The 22,232-nt window shown below is 36.9% G+C and overlaps 1 protein-coding gene across 3 annotated transcripts; it reads left to right on the forward strand.

Moving 5' to 3' along the window:
* Nucleotides 1-1,863: 1,863 nt before the first annotated feature.
* Nucleotides 1,864-21,938, forward strand: LOC137835281 (choline transporter protein 1-like). Of its 3 annotated transcripts, XM_068643723.1 has the most exons (11): nt 1,867-2,021; nt 2,112-2,332; nt 2,845-3,203; nt 3,565-3,710; nt 4,376-4,559; nt 10,773-10,846; nt 10,932-11,045; nt 19,021-19,377; nt 20,271-20,531; nt 20,859-21,086; nt 21,432-21,938. In XM_068643723.1, the coding sequence occupies exons 2-11, from the start codon at nt 2,148-2,150 to the stop codon at nt 21,621-21,623; spliced, it is 2,100 nt and encodes a 699-aa protein (XP_068499824.1). In that variant the 5' UTR covers nt 1,867-2,021; nt 2,112-2,147; the 3' UTR covers nt 21,624-21,938. The 3 variants fall into 3 exon arrangements, with proteins under 3 accessions (XP_068499823.1, XP_068499824.1, XP_068499825.1); XM_068643722.1 differs by having other exon boundaries at nt 1,864-2,332; XM_068643724.1 differs by lacking the exon at nt 10,932-11,045 and having other exon boundaries at nt 2,004-2,332.
* Nucleotides 21,939-22,232: the final 294 nt, after the last annotated feature.

Genomic DNA, 22,232 nt, shown 5'->3' on the forward strand with positions numbered 1-22,232 from the left:
CAGTTTTCCCCATACGACGAGCACTGGGAAGAACGTCCATTTGAGCAGATATCGTTATTCACTAGTTATTTGAGACTTGGAAAGTGGAGACAATTGCACTTTCCGGAATGTGTTCTCCGTCAATATGGATATGTGCAAATCATCCCTCGGCACCCATCTGTAGTTAAAGATGGCGATCTCATTGCAAATGAAGTGGACCGACGATGGTTAAATTTCAATAATTATGTCATACAAAATATGGATGTAACACCTTATCTTGGTGTCTGCGTTCAACAATACATGGAGTGGTTTTGATCGGTATCACATCCATATGTCATTGACATGGCTGAGGATGATCGTCCCGTACTCATATCCTCAAGAGCACCTACCCAAGGACCAGTGGCAACGCATCCTCAGTAGACCCATCCTGAACATCCTGCTCTAGTATGTATGAACTATTAACATTTTCATTCGTGTTAATTTGTTAATTTTTGTCTAATATTATGACATTCATGGTTATAAGATATTTGTCATAGAATTACTGAGACATTGGGAGGGAAGGGAGTGAATTTGTGAGGATTAGAGAGAATGTGTGAGGATATGTGAGGTTGTTTGGATTGAGGGATGATAAAGTGGATTTATGATAATGGTTTATTGTAAGTTTACAAATTTGTCCTTGTTATTAAAAAATATTTGAATAATTAATTATGATTCTTTTTATGTGTAGGTTTGAATTAATTAAATTTTTTAATATATAATATTCATAACTACTTATATTTTATAATAAAAAATTAAAAAATATAATAGAAAATATTTTTGTGTTAAATTGAAATAAAATTATTAAATATATTAAAATTTATGAAAATAATATTTATTATTATATTCATTTATTATTTTATATAACTATATATATTTTGTTAATATTATAATTTTTTTTATTTTTTTATTTTCATTATTTATAATTGTATGTTGTTATTAATAGTATAATTAAATATTTTTTAAATTATAAATAAATTTATGTAATATTTAATTTTGATATTGTAATAAAATGCATGTCTAAGGATATTTTGGTAAAATACATCCATCCTACATTAATCCCCACAAATATCTTCATTTTGTGAAGAATGAAAAAAATCACTCACCCTCCCCCATCCACTCCCCTACCCTCAAAACCCTTGAAACAAACACAAAAAACACCTCATCCCTCCTCTCCCATGGAAACAAACACACCCAATTATGGTGATGTGGTGGAGGGCAACCCTCACGGATGATAGAGTTGTGTATGTCAGAAGACAGTCACATAAGAATGATTGATTATGTATTAGGATAATTATTGTAATATTTTTATCCATGAACGATGTTGTTGTTTGAAGTTGAACTTTAAGTATAACTTAATTTTGTTTTGACCTTATAAATACATTTTGATGTTAATTTTACTTATATTCTTTAAATTGGTTTGGTTTAGTGAGTTTTAATTCATTAAAAGTAATAAAGTCATCACATTGCCAAAAAAAAGTTTAAGATGATTGGCTTCCAGATATGTATATCCGGAAGCATGATGGTGTCTTCCGAATAAAGATGTCTGTAGTCAAAGAGTGCTAGTTCTGGATGACAATATCGGTAAGCAAAACTGACATGTTCGGATGCTAATATTCGTAGGTAAAGCTGACACCTCCGAATGCTAATATCTATAAATAAACTGTTACTTTTGGATACCGTACTCATAAACAAAATTGACACTTCCAAAAGTCAATATCCATAGATAAATATGTAACTTCCAAATATTGCATCCGTCCGTAAACAAATATATGAGAAGCGCAAAATTAAATGTAAAAAGTTACGTCAGGTGCATATAAAAAATAAAATGATGTGGTACTGGGAGAAATTGCTTTTTCTTTTTTCTAACAAGTACTTTAGACTTTAGAGAATATCTTTGTCTTATGATGGGGTGAATAGTGAAAAATTTAATCATTAAATCATTATCAATATTCTATATCCCAATATCTAAACCCTTGCTCACTACAGAAGCTTCAATCAACAGTGTCCTACCTTCTACTCCACTTCTGTCTCTTCTTTATGTTGTCTGTCTACATCTCTCCCTGAAATGCTGAACTAAAGCTTGTTACTTGCAGTTGGCTAAATAAATACATACATACGAAGGCTTCAAAATGAGGGGTCCTTTGGGTGCAGTCATAGGGAGGTACGCTTCAAGTGATGGAACCACCCATTTGGGTGGAATCATTAAGCACAACAGAAAATGCAGAGACATAGCTGTTCTTATTATCTTTATAGCTTTCTGGATCGCCATGATTGTCAACACCAGCTTTGCTTTCAGCCGAGGAAACCCATTAAGGCGAGGATCTTAAAGTTTGCAGCTTTATCTGATTATGCAATGTGCTAATGGAATTTCTGTAATCGGAAGCTGTAGTTTTAAGTGAAAATTTAAGGCATGAAAGATTGACTTGTTATTTACCAAAGGGCTAATTTATAACTTTTCTTTTAGGTAATTTTGCCATGGACGTTTAACTTTTAACAATTTATGGATTCCCTTGTTTGTGTTGGTATGTGGGGAGGGGGTATTTCTTGCGGTCCAACATTTTTTACTTAACCTTTTCTTCTAAAAAATTTGTTCTTTAATTTCACTAATTTTTTATACTAATATACCACAAAAATCCTATGTTTATTAGATTTTCTTTTATTGCATGTTATCGTTACTAATCTTGTTATTTATTGGTTGCTGAGGAACTGAAAGTCTGAAAGAAGATATGAAACATGATTGTATAGTAACATGAAACATGGAATTCTCTTCAAGCGTTTGTTGTTATGGCTGTGTAAGTTGTTCTCACTGGTTTTATATCTTACTAGGCTTACTTATGGGTTGGACTACAAAGGAAATGTATGTGGACAGAAGCATGCAGCTCAAGATCTTCGAGAATTGGAGCTCAAATACTGGCTAAATCCTAATCAGGTTTATCAAAGTGGATTGAAGGATAGCCAATTCAAACTTGCCAATGCTCGCAGTATATGCTTGCTGGACTGCCCTATACCTTCTGAAGATTCACTTACTTGGGTGTGTGATTATCCTGAAGGAGATATTCACGTTTCACTGAATGATTGGATTGATATGAACTATGATTATTTTGAGTTCCTTACACCAGAAATGAGAAACTCTTCACTTCAACTTCAGGGCCCTTGTTATCCTGTCATATTTCCTAGTGTAAATGGTGAGAAAACTTTTGCATTCCTAATGCATTCATAAATTTCACATTGTTGCCAATGTTGTTAAATGGTGGCATCATGGTGTGATGGATTTTTTGCCACCTGCCATATGGAATTTGTGAAGGGAGGCCTGCTATGGAAGTGCCATAGACTACAATGGTGTGGTTATATGGAAGAATTTTGGCCTTCCACCATTGATAACCCTGGTTGTTGCATGCTTGCTAATGGTTTTGTTGTGTGGATACATTACCTTTCACTTGTCTTTGGGCACAGGGAGTGGACAGGGCGTAAGGGAACTGTCCATATCCTACACATGAGTGTTTTATGAAGCTGTTGATTATTAGAGCATACTTTTTTTTTGTCTAGTTTACTGGAGTTGCCAGTTCATCGCCAGAGCATCAAACGTATCTTTAAAGCATTGGCAGCAGATGGGTGGAGTTAACATCAAAGAAGACATTGTTATTGATAAGTCCATTCATGAATATATCAATTCTCAGTCAGCTGTCTTAAAGGTTAATGTTTTGTGCTTTCTACATTTTTCTTTAATTGATGTTATGAGTGTGATTTTCCCCTGGAAAAGCATAGCCCCTTGGTTTTAAATTGTAACAAAAGAAACAAGAAATTAAAAGAAGTAGCTTTCTGGGGCAAGGAGGTGTCCTAGAGATATCAGTGTTCTGCTGAAAAGATATGTTGTTAGGATAGCAAAGACTGCAAATTTATATGAAGTTTTATCTCCTCTGTTCTGTTGGTAGCTGTTATCAGATTTCACCTTATAAATCAATTGCCAAGCCTGGCAAGCCTACCAAAATAGGAAATCACCAAGATGAGCTATAGGTTTTGATACGATGTAAGATTTTATTTTAAAAGTCAGTTGACATTAAGTGAAATTATCCAACAACTATATAAGCCACATTCCAAGAATTTAGGTAATTGATGTAGAGCTTCCCAACAGTTGTAACAAGTAAAAATTATGGAGCCTTGTTGATATGCATTGTGTTGTGCTATGAATCTTATACCCTACCTATTTTCACATTGCCTTTCCTTCACCCTTTTTGACACTTTCGCTCTTACTAATTACAGTTGTTTAAAACTTTGCTTCGTTCTTTCATTTTATCTGCCTTTAAGCATTATATTTTGTGTTACAGAAATTTGAAGTTTCAAATACGTTTATTTGCAGAGATACGTGGCTGACATAGGAAAGTCATGGCCTGTGCTGATTGTTTGCGGAGGGATTTTACCTCTGTTTCTGTCTGTGATTTGGCTGCTGATGATTCGGCACTTTGTTTCTGCTATGCCTTGTGTTACAGTGGTTTTGTTTAATCTTCTAATGGTATCAGTTACAATGTTTTTCTACCTTAAAGGTTAGAATCTCTGCTAGGACATTTAGATTTTCAAATGCATGTATTTTTAAGGAAGTAGCACTATACAGGAGACAACCAACCTATTCGTTTTTGAGATCACCATTTTCATAAACTGTTAGGCAGAAAAATAAAGACAGTACCTGGAGGGTATATCAGAGAAGGAAATTTAAAAATAGAGGGTGAGCGGGTTAGTTAGTCGTTAGGTTAGTTAGTTGAGGTGAGGGGGTCTTTAAATAAAGACCAACCTGTTGTGGAGAGGGGGCTGAATTGTTGTAAGAAGTTGACAGGATTAAACCTGTGTGAAAGGAGCTATTCTCCTTTGTAACCCTTTTTGGGTGTTCTGTTCTGCACTGTAATAAAACAGAGTTTTCTTTCTTCTTGTTGTGTTTGGGGAGGGATTCTGGGTTTTCTGTTTGGGATCCTAACAGTTTGGTCCGACCTGCCGGATCTGAAAAAAAAACAGAGAGTGAGGAAGAAGAGATGGAACAGAGGATGGCAGCAGTAGAGAAATTTACCAGCGAACAATTGAAATGGAATTCTGAAATAAGGGCAGAAATTCTGGGGCTGAAAGAAGGCATGCTGGAGTTAAAAGAAATCAAAGAAATGTTGCGGGATCTCAAGAAAGGAGATAGAAGGTCGGAAGGGGGAGAGAGTTCGGTGAATGGTGAGGAAAGAGTGGAGGAACCATCAAGACAGGATAGCCAATGGGAAAAGAGGAATGAAGGAGAGATGAAGTCGTGGGGTAGGAGAGTGGAGTTACCGGTTTTTGAGGGCGAGGACCCAATGGGGTGGCTGGCCAGAGCTGAAAAATTCTTTGAGGTGCAGAATGTGACAGCTGGGGAAAGATTAAAACTGGCATTCATCAGTATGGAGGGAAGCGCCAGTCCTTGGTTCAGTTTTTGGAGAAAGAACTCCAAGAATCCTTCTTGGGAAGAGTTTTCCATGGCGCTGAATAGGAGGTTTGGGGGAAAGGAGAGAAGCTCTGTTTTTGAGAAGCTGGCAAAGATCAAACAGAATGGAAGAATTGATGAATACATTCAAGATTTTGAGCGGTTAGTGTCACAAGCACCGCAGACAGGAGAGGAACAGCTGCTGGGATATTTCTTTGCCGGATTACAGCCCAAGATTCGTAACCAAATCAGACCGCATGACCCCAAAGAATTGATGAGAGCCATGGAGGTTGCACTGGATGTTGAGGAGTCCATCAGGGAAGAAAAAACTAGCAGTTTTGGGCAGAGGAATAATGCGTCGTTTGGGCGATATCAAGGAAGCACCGGGATAACAGGCCGCACAGATTTGCATAAGGGGAGTAGTGGCCCAGGCTCATCCAGTGGGATTAGCACAGCAAGGAAGGAGACGTCTTCTTCCAGTAGAGAGTTTCGGCCAGGAGAAGGACCCAGAAACAAGGGGTCCAGGACCCTTCCCTATCCCGAATATGTGAGAAGAAGGGAAGAGGGAAGATGTTTCCATTGTGGAGGGACTTACGGACCCGGACATCGCTGCCCAGAAAAAGATTTGAGGGTTATCATCTGCGCAGAAGATGAGGGAGACCCTACAGAGGTGAACCATGGTGGGTGGGGACAGAGTGAGGAAGATGTGGAAAAAGAAGAAGAGGAGAGGGAGTGTCTACAGATGGATTTATCCATCTTTTCTGCTGGGGGGTTAACACAACCCAACACCATGAAGTTACAAGGGGAAGTGCAGGGAAGTATAACGTTGGTGTTGATTGATAGTGGGGCTAGCCACAATTTCATATCGGCCAAGTTGGTTAGCAAATTGGGATTACCAATTGAGTCCACACCGGTGTATAATGTGAGGTTAGGTGATGGCCATAAGAAAGGAGCAAGTGGGTGTTGTCAAGGCGTGAAGGTGAAGCTGGGAAATTATAGGTTTGAAGAGACCTTTTTCCTTTTTGAGTTAGGAGGGGTGGATATGATCTTGGGAGTAGCTTGGTTGGCAACGTTGGGTGAAGTGAAAGTCAATTGGAAAACGTTGACAATGAATTTCTGCATTAAAGGCCAGCAGGTGCAAATTCGAGGAGATCCCAAGTTATCTAGGACCTTGGTGACTCCTAAGGCTTTAAACAAGGAGACAGAGATCGAAGCAGTGTCCCTCATATGGGGACTAGAGAGCGCAGACCAACCCAATGCATATCGTATCGAGAGTGACAGGAAGATGGTGGGGTTGACGGGGCAGCAAACAACCGAATTAAAAGATGTTCTCAAGGAATGTGTAGGGGTTTTTGAAGAAACCAAGCAATTGCCACCCAATAGGGAGATTGATCATAAAATCCCACTTAAAGCTGGGATAGATCCGATTAATGTCAGACCGTATAGGTACCCGCATCTGCTAAAAACAGAGATAGAGAAGCAAGTGGACGAAATGCTAAAGGCAGGGATAATCAAACCCAGCAACAGCCCGTATTCGAGTCCTGTGATCTTAGTAAAAAAAAAGGATGGTAGCTGGAGGTTCTGTGTGGATTATAGGGCCTTGAATAAGGCGACAATTCCGGATAAATTTCCGATTCCGGTAATAGAGGAATTATTGGACGAATTGTATGGGGCACAATACTTCTCTAAGGTTGATTTACGGGCTGGCTATCACCAAATTCGGATGCATGAATCGGACATACAAAAGACGGCTTTTCGGACTCACCATGGGCATTATGAATCGCTCGTTATGCCGTTTGGGCTAACTAATGCTCCGGCTACTTTTCAATGCACCATGAATAACATTCTTCGTTCATACTTGAGGAAGTTTGTGCTGGTTTTCTTCGATGATATCTTGATATACAGCCGAACTTGGGAGGAGCATGTCACACAGTTGAAACAGGTTCTAAAGACTCTCATCCAGCACCAGTTTTATGCAAATCACAAAAAATGTGAGTTTGGTAAACGAGAAGTCCAGTATCTGGGCCATGTAATTTCAGGGGAGGGAGTTCAGATGGATCCTCATAAAATTTCAGCAATAATGCAATGGCCCACGCCTAAATCAGTGAAGGCGTTGAGAGGATTTTTAGGCCTCACAGGTTACTATAGAAGATTCATCCATAACTATGGAAGAACGGCGAGACCCTTAACATAGTTGTTGAAAAAGGGGAAGTTTGAGTGGACGGAGGATAGTACCAATGCCATGCAGCAGTTACAGAATGCGGTCACTAATGCTCCGGTGTTAATGATGCCAGATTTCAGCCAACCGTTTTGCATTGAATGCGATGCTTCGGGCACTGGGTTGGGAGCAGTATTGTCCCAAAATAAAAAACCTATAGCATTTTTCAGCAAGGCGTTAGCGGAGACTTCGCTGGCAAAATCTATATACGAGAAGGAATTAATGGCCTTGGTATTAGCAATTCAGCATTGGCGGCCTTACGTGATAGGCAAGAAATTTACGGTTTACACGGATCAGAAGAGTCTTAGGTATTTACTTGAACAGAGAATCACCACTCAGAACCAACAGAATTGGTTAGCCAAATTGTTGGGATATGAATTTGATATTGTGTATAAACCGGGAGCGTCTAATAAGGTGGCAGATGCATTATCTCGAAGGTTGGAGGAGGAAGAGGATGGAGGGGTGGAGATCAATGTGTTATCCAAACCTTACTGGCGGGATGTTGATTTAATAGAGGCAGAAAATCAGCAAGATCCGACTTTAAGGAAAATCATGGAAGAATTAAGAAGCAATCCGGAGTCACATGGGAATTATTACCTTGGAAAATGGAAGACTACATTACAAGGGCAGGATGGTCTTATCATCATCTTCGAGTTGGATTCCCAAACTGCTCCAGGAATACCACACTACACCTATGGGAGGACATTCAGGGATTTTCCGCACCTACAGAAGAATAGCACAGTCCTTGCATTGGATGGGCATTAAGAAGACTGTCACGGAATATGTCCAGGCGTGTGCAGTGTGCCAACAAAACAAGTATCAAGCGTGCTCCCCACACGGGTTGCTCCAACTGTTGCCAATTCCAAAAGTAATTTGGGAAGAGATTAGTATGGACTTCATTGTGAGACTACCTAAATCAGGCGGGAAAGATGCGATTTTGGTGATAGTGGATCGTCTTAGTAAGTATGGACATTTCATTCCTCTTAAACATCCGTATTCTGCTAGGACAGTCGCAGAAGTGTTTGTCAAAGAGGTGGTGAGATTACATGGCATTCCAGCCTCCATTGTCAGTGATAGAGACTCTACGTTTCTAAGTCTGTTTTGGAAGGAATTATTCAAGCTGCAGGGGACGACGTTGAGAATGAGTTCAGCGTATCACCCAGAAACGGATGGTCAAACTGAGGTGCTGAATAGAACGTTAGAAACATACCTTCGTTGCTTTAGCTCAGAGCAGCCCAAAATGTGGGTATTTTTCCTTCCTTGGGCGGAATATTGGTATAACACCAGTTTCCATGGGGCAGCAAGGTGTACACCTTTTGAAGTGGTATATGGACGACCTCCTCCTTCGTTGGCTCGTTTTGTTCCAGGGGAAACAATGGTGGAGGCGGTAGCACAAGATTTAATGAATAGGGATGAGGCCCTGACCCAACTCAGATTTCATTTAAGAAGAGCGCAGGATCAAATGTCCAAGTTCGCTAATCGTCACAGAAAAAGTTCCCCAATTAAAGTAGGAGATAAGGTGTATTTGAAAATTCGTCCGCATCGCCAACTATCTATGCCTAGTCGATTGCATCCTAAACTGGCAGCTAGATATTATGGGCCTTTTTCAGTTATAGCAAAAGTGGGTCCGGTGGCTTTTCGACTACAATTACCAGAACAAGCTCGAATACACCCGGTTTTTCATGTGTCTCAACTCAAGTTGGCAGTGGGACAACACCAAATATATCCGGATTTGCCTCAAGAATTTCAGGGACAGGCTGCGAACTTCTATCCAAGAGAAATTTTGGGTAGACGTGACATATCCAGGCAAGGAGCACTCGTTCCACAAATCTTAGTTCAATGGAAGGAAGGGGACAATGATACTGCTACATGGGAGGATGTGGCTATCATCAAGGAGCAGTTTCCTGATTTCAACCTTGAGGACAAGGTTGTTTTGGCAGAAAGGAGTAATGTTAGGCAGAAAAATAAAGACAGTACCTGGAGGGTATATCAGAGAAGGAAATTTAAAAATAGAGGGTGAGCGGGTTAGTTAGTCGTTAGGTTAGTTAGTTGAGGTGAGGGGGTCTTTAAATAAAGACCAACCTGTTGTGGAGAGGGGGCTGAATTGTTGTAAGAAGTTGACAGGATTAAACCTGTGTGAAAGGAGCTATTCTCCTTTGTAACCCTTTTTGGGTGTTCTGTTCTGCACTGTAATAAAACAGAGTTTTCTTTCTTCTTGTTGTGTTTGGGGAGGGATTCTGGGTTTTCTGTTTGGGATCCTAACATAAACACCCTTGCATCAGCTGTAATTTTGCATCCTCTCTCATGTATCCAGTCAAAGCACACAACACTTCTCTGGTCATATTTTTAGTTTGACACATGTTGGCTAGGTAAACGTCCTATAGTAAGAGGAGTAGTTATGAACCCTGTAGACCATCCGCATGGGGGTGGTGAAGGGAGGGCCCCAATTGGTAGAAAAAAACCCGCAACTCCTTGGGGTTTTCCTGCACTTGGAAGAAGAAGTAGAAAAAGGAAGAAATATAGTGATAATTTGATTCTTCGTCGTCGTACTAAATAGTAGAGAGACACTTAACACATATTTACTTGTGTAATCTAGACCAAAAATTGAAAATGAATTTTTGGAACAGCACCAGAAGTTTTCTACACATAATTATAGTAAATTATGACCGGTGGTATGAGGCAGGAGTCCTTTGAAAAGAACCAGAGAATTTATTTGTAATGTATTTTCTTTTATTAAATATTAGATTTTGAATTGTTATAAAATTATTAGATGATGCAGATAATTTTTGAGTTTGTATTTGATTGTATAGCCATTCATTGGAACATGGAAATGATCCAGATATCCCTGATCTTCTATGCCTTTTTGGCATTGGAACAATGAATAATGAAATGTTTGCTTGTGTGGAATACAACTCATAAAATATTCAAATGTAGGATGAAAGTATGTGTATAACGAACACACATAGTGTATTGGTGATTAAATTTGAAATCTATTGTGCTTGCTTCTATTAGTTTTGAATCATCTAGCCAAATATTTTCTTTTTCTAGATTTTGAGCAAGCACCAATCAAACAAAAATTCCTAATGCCTAATTCTTGACTTTCAGTTGGCTGGATAGGAAATGATGCTATTTCCCCCATTATTGGTGAGCATGATCCTTACATTCATGTATATGTGAGGGTGAGTATCGTCTTGATTGTGTTCTTATGTATTTATTTTGTGTCTCTAAATTGATGATTTATATTTATTGATATATCATTTGAAGGAGATGACTCATCTACGGGTTGTCACAGTCCTTATGAGCTTTATCATGCTTGTTGCCTTTCTTACATCAATTGCTATTGTTCAGCGCATCCTTATGGCAACTTCGGTCCTTAAGGCAAGCATAACTTTATTAAAAGCAATTATGAAACATGATTGAGTTTATTGTTTGGTTCATTGTTTGATTTCTGATTGCAATTATGTGTATTTTTAATCTAAAAAATATTTTCTGAGGCTGAACTTCTGATTAGGGTCAGATTTATCATGCATTTTTAATAATCTCTTATGTAAGACAAACATTCTTTTCTATGCGAAAATTGCTTCAGATGAACTCTTGTCATGAAGTTGGTGATTGTTAAAAAATTAAGGTGAATGCATTACCTACATCTATTATTGCACATTTTCAATGAAGCCAGTTTTAAGCTGCTTTGCTTGTTGGGTTTCTAGGCTCCCTTCCTATGTGGAGAATTGACTAAAATGTGTAAGCCCATTTGTCTCATTTATTTATAGGCAGTTTCTTCCTGCACCCCTACATTTTTCTTCCTGCACCCCACAATGTTATGCAAAGACCAAACTGTCCCTATTATTTTTTAAAAACCCTAAAATGCACTTGAACTGTATTTATTTTTTTGCATTCTAGATTATGAAATTTGGAAAAATTTCGGATCCACCAATTCGTAATTCAAAATATGCATTTTACATTAAAAAATCCATCATTTAAAAAAAGCATTTCGGATCCACCAATCCGTAACAGAAATATGCATTCCAGATTCAGAAATCCATAATTAAAAAAAAAGCATTCCAAATCCACCTATCCGTAACAAAATTAGGCTTCCGGATTCAACAATCTGTAAATCAATAATTTATGCAAAATTTGCTTCCGGAACACCCCCTCATCTGAACAAAAAAATAATTTAGTTCCGGATTGATGAATCAGTAGCACACTCCCAGATCCCAATTTCCAGTTTCGAGATTTAGAAAATTGTGGGGGTGAAGGAAGAAAAACGTAGGGATGCAGGAAGAAAAAGCCTTATTTATTTTAAAAGAAAAAGAAACATATGAACTAAGCCCATTACATAAATAAAAATATCTAACAATATCTATAATATCTCATAATATCTAATAATATTTAATACTCCCCCTCAAGCTTGTGCACATAAATCATATGTACCCAGCTTGTTACAAATGTAATTAATCCTACGTATTCGTAAGGGTTTAGTAAAAATATATGCTAATTGATTATTTGAATTAACAAACTCAATCTTGATATCTCTTGATATAATCTTTTCTCGAATGAAATGACAATCAATTTCAATATGTTTGGTCCTTTCATGTTTGAGCTAATATGAAGAGGAGTTTGATTATCACATATAAGTGTCATTTGAGTGACCTCTCCAAATTGCATTTTTTAAGTAACTGTTTAAGCCAAGTAAGCTCACAAGTAGCCAAAACCGTAGCTCTAGATTATGCTTTTGCACTAGATCTCGCCACAACACTTTGTTTTTGCTATTCCAAGAGATCAAGTTATCACCAATGGAGACACAATAACCGGAAGTTGATCTTCTATCAGATGGATATCCTGTCCAATCAACATCTAAATAACAGACTACTTTAGTATGGTTATTGTGACCATATAACAAACCTTTTTCATGAGAGCCTTTAATGTACTTCAGTATACGAATGACTGGATTCCAATGGTCTTCACACGAGAATTAAGAAATTGACTCACCACACTGACTGCAAAGGAAATATCAGGACGAGTAACAGTGAGATAGTTCAATTTTTCAACTAATCTTCTGTACTTTTTAGGATCTGAAAAAGGCTCCCCTAATAGGATAGAAGTTTGACATTGAGATCCATGGGAGTATCAACAGATTTCGAATTCATCAACCCAATTTTCTCTAATGCATATTTTCTTTGAGAGATAACAATACCAATATTGGATTGTGCTACCTCAATCCCCAAGAAATATCTGAGTTTGCCAAGATCTTTGGTCTGAAAGTGTTGACAAAGGTGTTATTTTACTTGTGAGATGCCATGGTTATCACTGCTTATAAGAACAATGTTATCAACATATACTACAAGATAGATATACCCAATCATCTATTCCTAATATCTCGGGTGCAAAATGGTCTGTTTCATTTATTGATGATTGTACTCGGGTTACCTGGATATTCCTCATGAAAGATAAGTTTGAAGTTTTTCACCTGTTTGTAAAGTTTTACATAATGATTCAAACACAATTTGAAAGTCCAATTAAGAGATTGCGTTCTAACAATGGAAAAGAATATGTGAACCAAAACCTTTCCAAGTTCCTTTAGGAAAATGAAGTTGTTCATGAATTAACCTGTGTGGATACTTCTCAACAAAATGGGGTTGCTGAAAGGAAAAATCGTCATCTCTTTAAAGTTACTAGAGCTTTACTTTTCCAAACGTCTGTTCCTAGATCTTACTGGGGGAAGCTGTCTTGACTGCCACTTACCCTCTCGGGTTCTAGAGGGTGTTTCTCCTATTCAGCTTATGACCACATTTTATCCTTTTATTCCCATGTTGACTAATCTTCAGAATCGTGTCTTTGGTTGTCCTGCTTTTGTTCATGTTCATAGTCCTTATCGAGGTAAGTTAGATCCTCGTGCCATCAAATGTGTCTTCATCAGTTATGCCCCCAATAAAAAGGGGTACAAATGTTATCACTCTCAAAGTCGTAAAGTCTATGTTCCCAAGGATGTCCACCTTTCATGAAACAAAGTCTTTCTTTCCTAGTTCTCGGCTTCAGGGGGAGAGTATTCAAGAAACTGAGAATCTTGAGTTGCCACGTTTTCCTTTGTTGCAGGATTTCATTCTTAGGGAGGATGACAAAGACCCTGCACCACCATCATTACTAGAGAAGAATAATGAAGACAAATATTTTGGAAAACAATATCAGCGAAGGCAACAAGAACCTGCCCTGGTCGAACAAGAACTTCAATTGTCCGAATTAGAGGTAAGAACTCATACCTGTGAGACTCTTGAGGACACCTTAAATACTACTTTTGAACCTAACCTAAATGATTTACCTATTGCCTTGAGAAAAGAAAAAAAAGCTTGTGGCAAATATCCTATATCCCAATTTGTGTCTACATAAAAACTTTCTATGCAGCACCGGAGTTTCCTTTCAGCTATTGATTCTATTAGAATCCCTACATCAGTACAAGAAGCCTTAAAAGATGAGAATTGGATTTGAGCCATGAATGAAGAAATGAGCGCATTAGAAAAGAATGAGACTTAGGAGATTGTAGAGAGACCAAAAGATAAGAAAGCAGTGGGTTGTAGGTGGATATACACAGTTAAGTACAAGTCTGATGGCACATTGGATCGGTATAAAGCATGGTTGGTTGCAAAAGGGTATACTCAAACCTATGGGATCGATTATGAGGAGACTTTTGCTCTAGTTGCAAAAATGAATACAGTCAGGATTATTCTCTCCCTGGCAGCACACTTTGGTTGGGCGATGCATCAATTTGATGTTAAAAATGCCTTCTTGCATGAAAGCTTGGAGGAAGAAGTATACATGGAGATTCCACCTGGTTATGGTAATGTTAATGAAGAAAATAAGGTGTGCAAACTTAAGAAGGCCTTGTATGGTCTTAAACAATCACCTCGTGCTTGGTTTGGAAGGTTTACTCAAGCTATGGTATCTTTGGGGTACCGACAAAGCCAAGGCGACCATACTCTGTTTATAAAACATTCTCAGATTGGTAAACTCACTCTACTTTTGGTCTATGTAGATGATATAATTATTACAGGTGATGTTGAGATTGAAAAACAAATTTGAGGGAGAGACTAGCTGCTCAATTTGAGATGAAGGATCTTGGGAAGCTGAAGTACTTTCTTGGGATAGAGGTTGCTTACTCGAGACAGGGCATCTTTATTTCTCAAAGGAAATACATCCTTGATCTTCTCAAAGAGACTGGTAAGTTGGGTTGTAAGACCACTGGAGTGCCAATAGAGCAAAATCATAGGATTGAGAATGATGAGGAAAACCTAAAAGTGGAGAAGACACAATATCAAAGACTTGTGTGAAAACTCATTTATCTATCACACACTAGGCCAAACATAACCTATGCAGTTAATGTGGTTAGTCAATTTATGCATTATCCAAGAGAAAGACACTTGCAGGCAGTAGATAGAATTATTCAGTACTTAAAAGCCTCTCCAGGAAAATGATTGCTATTCAAAAAGGGGGAAAACTTATCCATGAAAGTATATACTGATGCTGACTATGCAGGATCGATTGTTGATAGGAGATCCACCACAGACTGCTGCATGTTCTTGTGTGGAAATTTGGCGACATGGAGGAGCAAGAACCAAAATGTAGTTGCAAGATCAAGTGTAGAGGTAGAATTTAGAGCCTTGGCTCAAGGGGTGTGTGAACTGTTATGGATGAAGATCATATTTGATGACCTAAAAATAAAATATGAAGCTCCTATGGGCTTGGTGTGTGATAATAAGTCCGCTATCAGTATTGCACACAATCTGGTTCAACATGATCGTACAAAGCACGTAGAGATAGACCAAAACTTTATTAAGGAGAAGTTGGATGATAGTCTTATAGCCACTGAGTACATCCTTTCAAGACTCCAATTGGCAGATATGTTTACTAAGAGACTTCCTACAAAACAATTCGAAGATTTTACTTGCAAGCTGGGCGTGATAGATATACATTCACCAACTTGAGGGTGATAGTCTTATAGCCTTGTTAAGGAAAGGTGGACATCCACCAACTTGAAGGTGATAGTCTTATAGTCTCATGGTTGGATTTTAACCTTAGATATTCCCCATAATAAAAAAACTTGGATTCAACCATTGGTTGTCTTGTTAAGGAAACCATGTAAAGAGGAAAATTTTCTTGAGTATAACTCATTCTCTTACAATAAGAACATTGGGGACGTTCTGAATCAGTTCTTCCTCCTCTATTTTACAGTGCCTCCCCTCTTGAGAGTAGACACCATGGCAGATGATTTAACATAATCGTGAAGATTTCTATTGGTAAGAGTGAGAACACAAAGTAGTCGTGTTCTTAGGCTTTTTGTTGATGGAATTTCTTGATTGATCAAGATTTGGTCCGAAACATGATCAAAATCTATGTTCATGGCACAAAGGATCATAACCATGTAGAACTTATCCAACTTCTTAATCTCTTCTAAAGAATCAACTTCTAAGTGTCATTTTTTGTTTTTTTGCCCCCTTCATTGATCATAATACCATCTATAAACATTACAAAGATATTTACACCATCAATAGCAATACTGGCACAATTATTCTAAGTTTAAATGTGTTTAGTCTTCTAAATGGGGGTACTATTTCTTTTGGTCATCTAATTAAAAATTTTCAGTTTGATTTTGCAAAATGCTATTTTTAGTTTTTGGGGTTCGATGACATTAGTGACGTTGATGATATAGCAAGCAATGGTCTACTAAGCATTTGCTACGTGGATTTAATTGAGTGACATGATTTTTTGGAAGTTTATTAACGACTTAAATATGTTTTTAGTCCTCTGAATTGGGTAACATTGCTTTGTTTAGTCCACTGATTAAAAAAAATCATTTTTAGTCCTTTGGTTTTGTTTTATGATATTTGGTCCCTGAGTGAGGTTAGTGACATTAGTGATGTGGCAAACGGTGGTCTACATGACACTTGTCATTGGCGATGCAACTTCACTCTCTAGTAACGTTTTAGCAATATTGGGCACGGTGGAGGAGGCACATGAACTTGTGTGATGTAGTATGATTCTAATGAAAAGGTTTTGGTTGGTTTTGGGGTTATTGCATCTTTGACCGAGACTTTGGACTATGGAGTGAAATGAGAAAGGTTGGTGGTGTGAGGTGTTTTCATAAGGTTGATTGAGATTTCGAACAGTGATGCCATAAAGGGAATGTCACTAGTGTCATCCAACCTTGAATTAAAATATAACATTTCGCAAAATTGAAGGACTAAAAAAAGAAATTTTTTAATTTGAGGACCAGAAGAAATTGTGTACCCAATTTGGAGGACTAAAACTTAAATAACTTCCAAAAAACTATGTCACTCAATTAAATCCACGAGGCAAATGTAGAGTGGACTACTATTTTCCAGATAATCAATGTCACTAACGCCTTCTAATACCAGAGACTAAAATAGCATTTCACAAAATTAAAGGACTTAAAAAATGAAATTTTTTAATGGGAGGAACAAAAGAAAGAATGTCCCCAATTTGGAATACTAAAAACATATTTAAGCCATTATTTTAAATCCTATACATAGTGAATACACAAATTTCTAATTTAAAATAAGTAGATTATACACAGAATGGAATCAATTAAAAACAGTAACAATGAAAACTTGGATAAAGGGAGGTGCCGCAAACAAGGTTTGATAAGCCTATCGTCACAAGAATTGGTGAATTCTTGATAAGATCGCAAGATGCAAGGAAAAACCCTAACAGAGATATATTCTCTCTTGAATTGCCAAAACATTCATCTTCATTATGAATTCCAAAAGTGTATAAATACAATTTTAGTTATAGGTCTCTTCTCGTTTGTAAGTAAATAAAATAAAAATATAAGTTGATACTTCCTAATTGGTTTTGGGTTCAAATCCTAACTCCAAGCAAAATAATAATATTATTTTATTCTAATATTCCGAGCATGTTGTGCATGTAATCAGCTTAGTCTTTTTAAAGTGTGGCTCATTCAACAATTGGGCCTCCAAAAGATTAGTCACCTTGTGTTGTAATGTCTCTTTGGCTTTTCTAAGCCTTCCTCTTGTCATGGGTTCACCTAAGTCTGGAATTATGTCTTGGTCAAGTTCCTCCTCACCATGCCCTTGGGCTTGGATGTCCTCATCACCATCAAACCATGACAAACAGACTAGCCTTGATACCTTTACTTGAGAGTGAAAATAGAAAGAATGCTTGAGAGAAAAATAATCTTTTAGCTTATTCATATATTTATAAGGATCCTTACATTTGAGATATTAAGAAAAGATATGAGCGACCTACACATAGGTGATAGATAGGCAATACAAGAAAGATAAGTTAACCTATTCTAACAAGCTGACCATTCAAATAAATTAAACAATTCTGACAGAAATAAAAAATAGGGTTTAAGTTCTTTTAAGTTTACTAATAGCACTCCAAAACTTCCTCAATCTACCTCCCTAGTGTTTATTTCTCCGTAGGAGGTTTGATGATAAAAATAAGCTTCATGGCCGTTGTTGAGAAAGTGCTAAACCACAATGGGCTATTATGTAAAGGAAACAATAACTTCCATTATAATTAACTAAAAAAGAGCACTACAAAAATAGAAGTAACTTAAGGGGTGCTTTGTTAATTGAAAAATGGAAAAAAGGTGAAAAGTTCAAGGGAATAATGTGTTAACTTTTCCAGAGAAAAAATGCCTGTTTTGGTCTCAGTAAAGTGGATTAGTTTATGTTATTACAATAACATTTAGAAACATCCCCCTTTTCTATTAGTTTTTGTGGTTAAAGTAATTAAGAGAAAATACAAACAGTAAAATTTGTGGCAGACTAGTCTTCTCTCGAAGTTGTAATGAGTACTTGCTAGTTACTTAGATTAAGCAATTGGAGTGCTTGTACACTCCAAGTCAGGTAAATGCTAATCTTGCTAGGTCTGCATCTGGCAGCAGTGGTATTCACAGCATAGCCAAAATTTGGTCAATTTGATCATCCAGTGTTCTTATTTAACTATTTAATGAATGGAATGGATGCTTAAATATTTTATCCTTTACTCTGCCAATGCTATTTTTTGTTGACACCATAACAATCTATTGATAATGTGTGATATATGTGCTGCTTATGGAATATTAATTTCATAACTTCTATAACCTACAATCCATGAAATATGTTAGTTTTTACATCCAGCTGTCACTAAGTTATGAATGACTTCTCTTTCACAAAATTGTCACATAACAGAGCCCTTAGTCACATAGTATGATACAACATAGCAATGCTAGAATTATTAATAATTGAGGAATGATGCTACAGCATTGATTCCCTTATGACACTTTGACGTAGACAATCAATTCAATTGATTTTAATGCAAATATTGCTCACAGGTTGCTGCAAAAATGATAGGAGAAGTTCAAGCACTTATTATTTTTCCAATTATACCTTATGGTATCCTTGCTGTCTTCTATATCTTCTGGATTTCTGCTGCTCTTCATTTGTTCAGCTCTGGTCAGGTTGTTCAGAACAACTGCAATTCTAACTGCTGCACGTATTACCTCATTGAGAAAAAGGTGATATGTGATCGGTGTTGTGGATATAGCATTCATTACACACCACATATTGGAGCTGCCATCCTTTTTCATCTATTTGGCTGTTATTGGGCTACACAGTTTTTCATAGCTTGCTTGTCAACAGTGATTGCTGGATCTGTTGCCTCTTATTATTGGGCCCATGGTGAAGCATCTGTAAGTCAAAATACCATGCTAATAAAGAAATGAACAATTCAGAAGAATTTGTTTTGCCATAATTCTGAGGATGTAACAGTAACAAAGTAGATTGCGTGAGTTTTTAGCTCCATGAAAATGGATAGAACCAGACCGAAAAGAACACCACAGAGAATTATTAAAGGAGATTTCATGGTTTATAACATCACTAATAAATTGGTTTTCAACTAAGTTCAATGGCACTGTTTCACCCAGGAATCAACCTCACAATCTGGGATTGGGTGGTGGTTGTTGTATAGTTCTGATGATGTGGTAAGGAAAGGTTATATGAAGAAAAAACTACTAAAGTTTAATGAGATTGAATAATTTGTAGTCCCAGTCATAAAGAGGCAGTTCGCATTTTGGCTCAGAAATGATTCTTAATCAGTATAAGGAATACTGGTGTAGGATTAGAAATTGTTGAAATATGAATATCATTTTACTATCTCCTCATATCTTTGATGTTTAAGGATATTAACCATAGACTAAGAAATATTTAATGGAAGTAGAGTATTATTATATTTGGACTAAATTGTCCTCAGTACCTTTTTCTATTAATGTTTTTCTCTCTCTAATATATCCTTGTTTAATATCTCAATAATAGTGGTGCTAGCATCTAAAGATATGGGAAAGAGGAAGTATCAATTTATCACAATAATTTATTGGGCTTAGCTAGATTGTAAATTTCCTTGTGCCAGGGCAAATTTTTAGCTTCAAAATAATAAAGACCAAATTTAGACTAAATGACAAACATCAGGCTTTTGTCTGTTTGGCTGATTGGAATTTGGTTTATCAATGGACTAAACCTTTTTCTTTTGATGGTTACAAATTATCCTTTATATGATATTAAATGTATTTCATCTTTCTCAATGCAGCCTGAAATTCCTTTTATTTCAGTATTGTCCTCCATGAAGAGGCTTATGTTTTACAGTCTTGGTTCTGTGGCTCTTGGTTCTCTGACTGTATCATTTGTAGAGTCAATCCGCTTTCTGCTCGAATCTATTCGCCGGAAACTAAAAGTCTCCAGTCATGTACCTGATAGCTGGATTGGCAAGGCTGCTTACCAATCTTCTCAATGCTTTCAAAGATGTATTGGGTGGACCATCAAATCAGTGAACCGAAATGCTTACATCATGGTAATTTTTGTTAATCTTCCATAAATCATTTATGTCTGCACCTTGCAGATGGATATGTGCATGTTAATTTTGAGCAGCTGTTATTTAACAGATAAGGACAGACAAGATGGAAAAGCCAACTTTAATATACTTTTGCCTTGTCCTTATTGTAATCAGAAAGTATGGGAGAGGCAGGATTACATATAGATATTTCATGTGTTCATATTGATTTTAATTAAAAACATGGGGCAAACAACTTTTTTAATGTTGGCATGTTGTTTATAAATAGACTTGTATAATTAATTAATTTGTCTTTCTGCATTTTACTTGTCTTCCTCACATCTGCAGATTGCTGTAACGGGTAAAAGTTTCTTTAACGCCTCTGCTGTTGCAACCGAATTGATCATGAATAACATCCTACGGATTGGACGTGTCAATGTGATTGGAGATGTTATTTTGTTCCTTGGAAAATTGTGTGTCAGTCTCTCTAGTGCTGTTTTTGCTTTCCTCATGCTGGACACGCACAAGTACAGATCAGCGCATGACAAGATATCATCTCCACTTTTGCCTGTTGTGGTATGTTTATAATCTTGTAAGAGTTGGGCTTGAAAATCAATAATGGTTCCAAAGCATGAAATATGGTAATTCAATTTTTAACCAATAGAATGTGTAGTTGGTCAAAATATTTTAGCATGCCCATAGGTTTTAGTTCCAAAATTTATGGGACTTGTTTTTTCTTTCATCATGGAGAGTTAAATTTGTTGCTCTACACCACTGAGTAAAAGATTGACTTTATATGCATTCAGCATGACCATAATGGATAACATGCTCACTTAAAGGATGGGGAGCAGCAAAATATTGCAGAAAATATATCTATACTAATTCTCCCTTTAAATTGAATTGTAATTTTGTGCAATGCAGGTTTGCTGGGCTCTTGGATATGTTGTTGCAACTCTTTTCTTTGCAGTTGTAGAGATGTCAATAGACACCATCATTCTCTCATTTTGCCAAGATTCTGAAGAGCATGGAACAGCACAGTATGCTTCACCTCTTCTCATTGAAACCCTGGGAGACCAAAATGAGATGCAGAGACTTGCACAAGCACCGCAATGAAGTATTTTCTTGCTCTATTTTCTCTGTGATGAATTTTAACAGGGCTTCAGGAGGATTTAGAATTTTGTTAAGGTGCTTAATTTTTCCACCCGAGTTCTGTTCTTCTCCTTGTATATATTTACTATATACAATGTTCAACAAAGGTTCCCTATGATTAAGGTAGCTCTTTAGGTAGTTTTACTTTTTGACAAATGGGTTATGCTAGGATATCATGTTATGGCCACAACCAGAACAAATTCAATTTTTGTTCTTGTGTAATTATAACCTTTCACAAACTTGCAACTTGTGATCAATTATAAGATCTTCCGTTCTTTAGATTCTATGCTTGCTTTTCATATCTTGCAACACAAACTTTTCTTAAGAAAAAAGTTTATAGACATTCGTTTCGTGTTATTCGAGCAATCCTTTAGGAATTACACCATTATATATCTTTTAATAGAAATATCACAAAGAAAGAGAATAAAAACATAATGGGAACTAAACTTCACACCTACTAATCCTTAACCCTGCAAAAGGGTATATCAAATTTATCATTGAAAAGTTCAGTAGAAACAATTTCCTATCAGTATAACCTTGAGATCTATAATTAAACTCAGCAACTTCATTAAC

This window comes from Phaseolus vulgaris, chromosome 5, assembly GCF_000499845.2.
Source record: "Phaseolus vulgaris cultivar G19833 chromosome 5, P. vulgaris v2.0, whole genome shotgun sequence".
NCBI classification, from domain to species: domain Eukaryota; kingdom Viridiplantae; phylum Streptophyta; class Magnoliopsida; order Fabales; family Fabaceae; genus Phaseolus; species Phaseolus vulgaris.

What these genes read in the sequence shown, in the direction of transcription:
- LOC137835281 (XM_068643722.1), top strand. Translation starts at nt 2,148, where the DNA reads ATGAGGGGTCCTTTGGGTGCAGTCATAGGGAGGTACGCTTCAAGTGAT. An exon ending in ACATTCATGTATATGTGAGG is followed by an intron (nt 10,847 to 10,931) that starts GTGAGTATCGTC and finishes TATCATTTGAAG; the next exon opens with GAGATGACTCATCTACGGGT. An exon ending in TGGCAACTTCGGTCCTTAAG is followed by an intron (nt 11,046 to 19,020) that starts GCAAGCATAACT and finishes TATTGCTCACAG; the next exon opens with GTTGCTGCAAAAATGATAGG.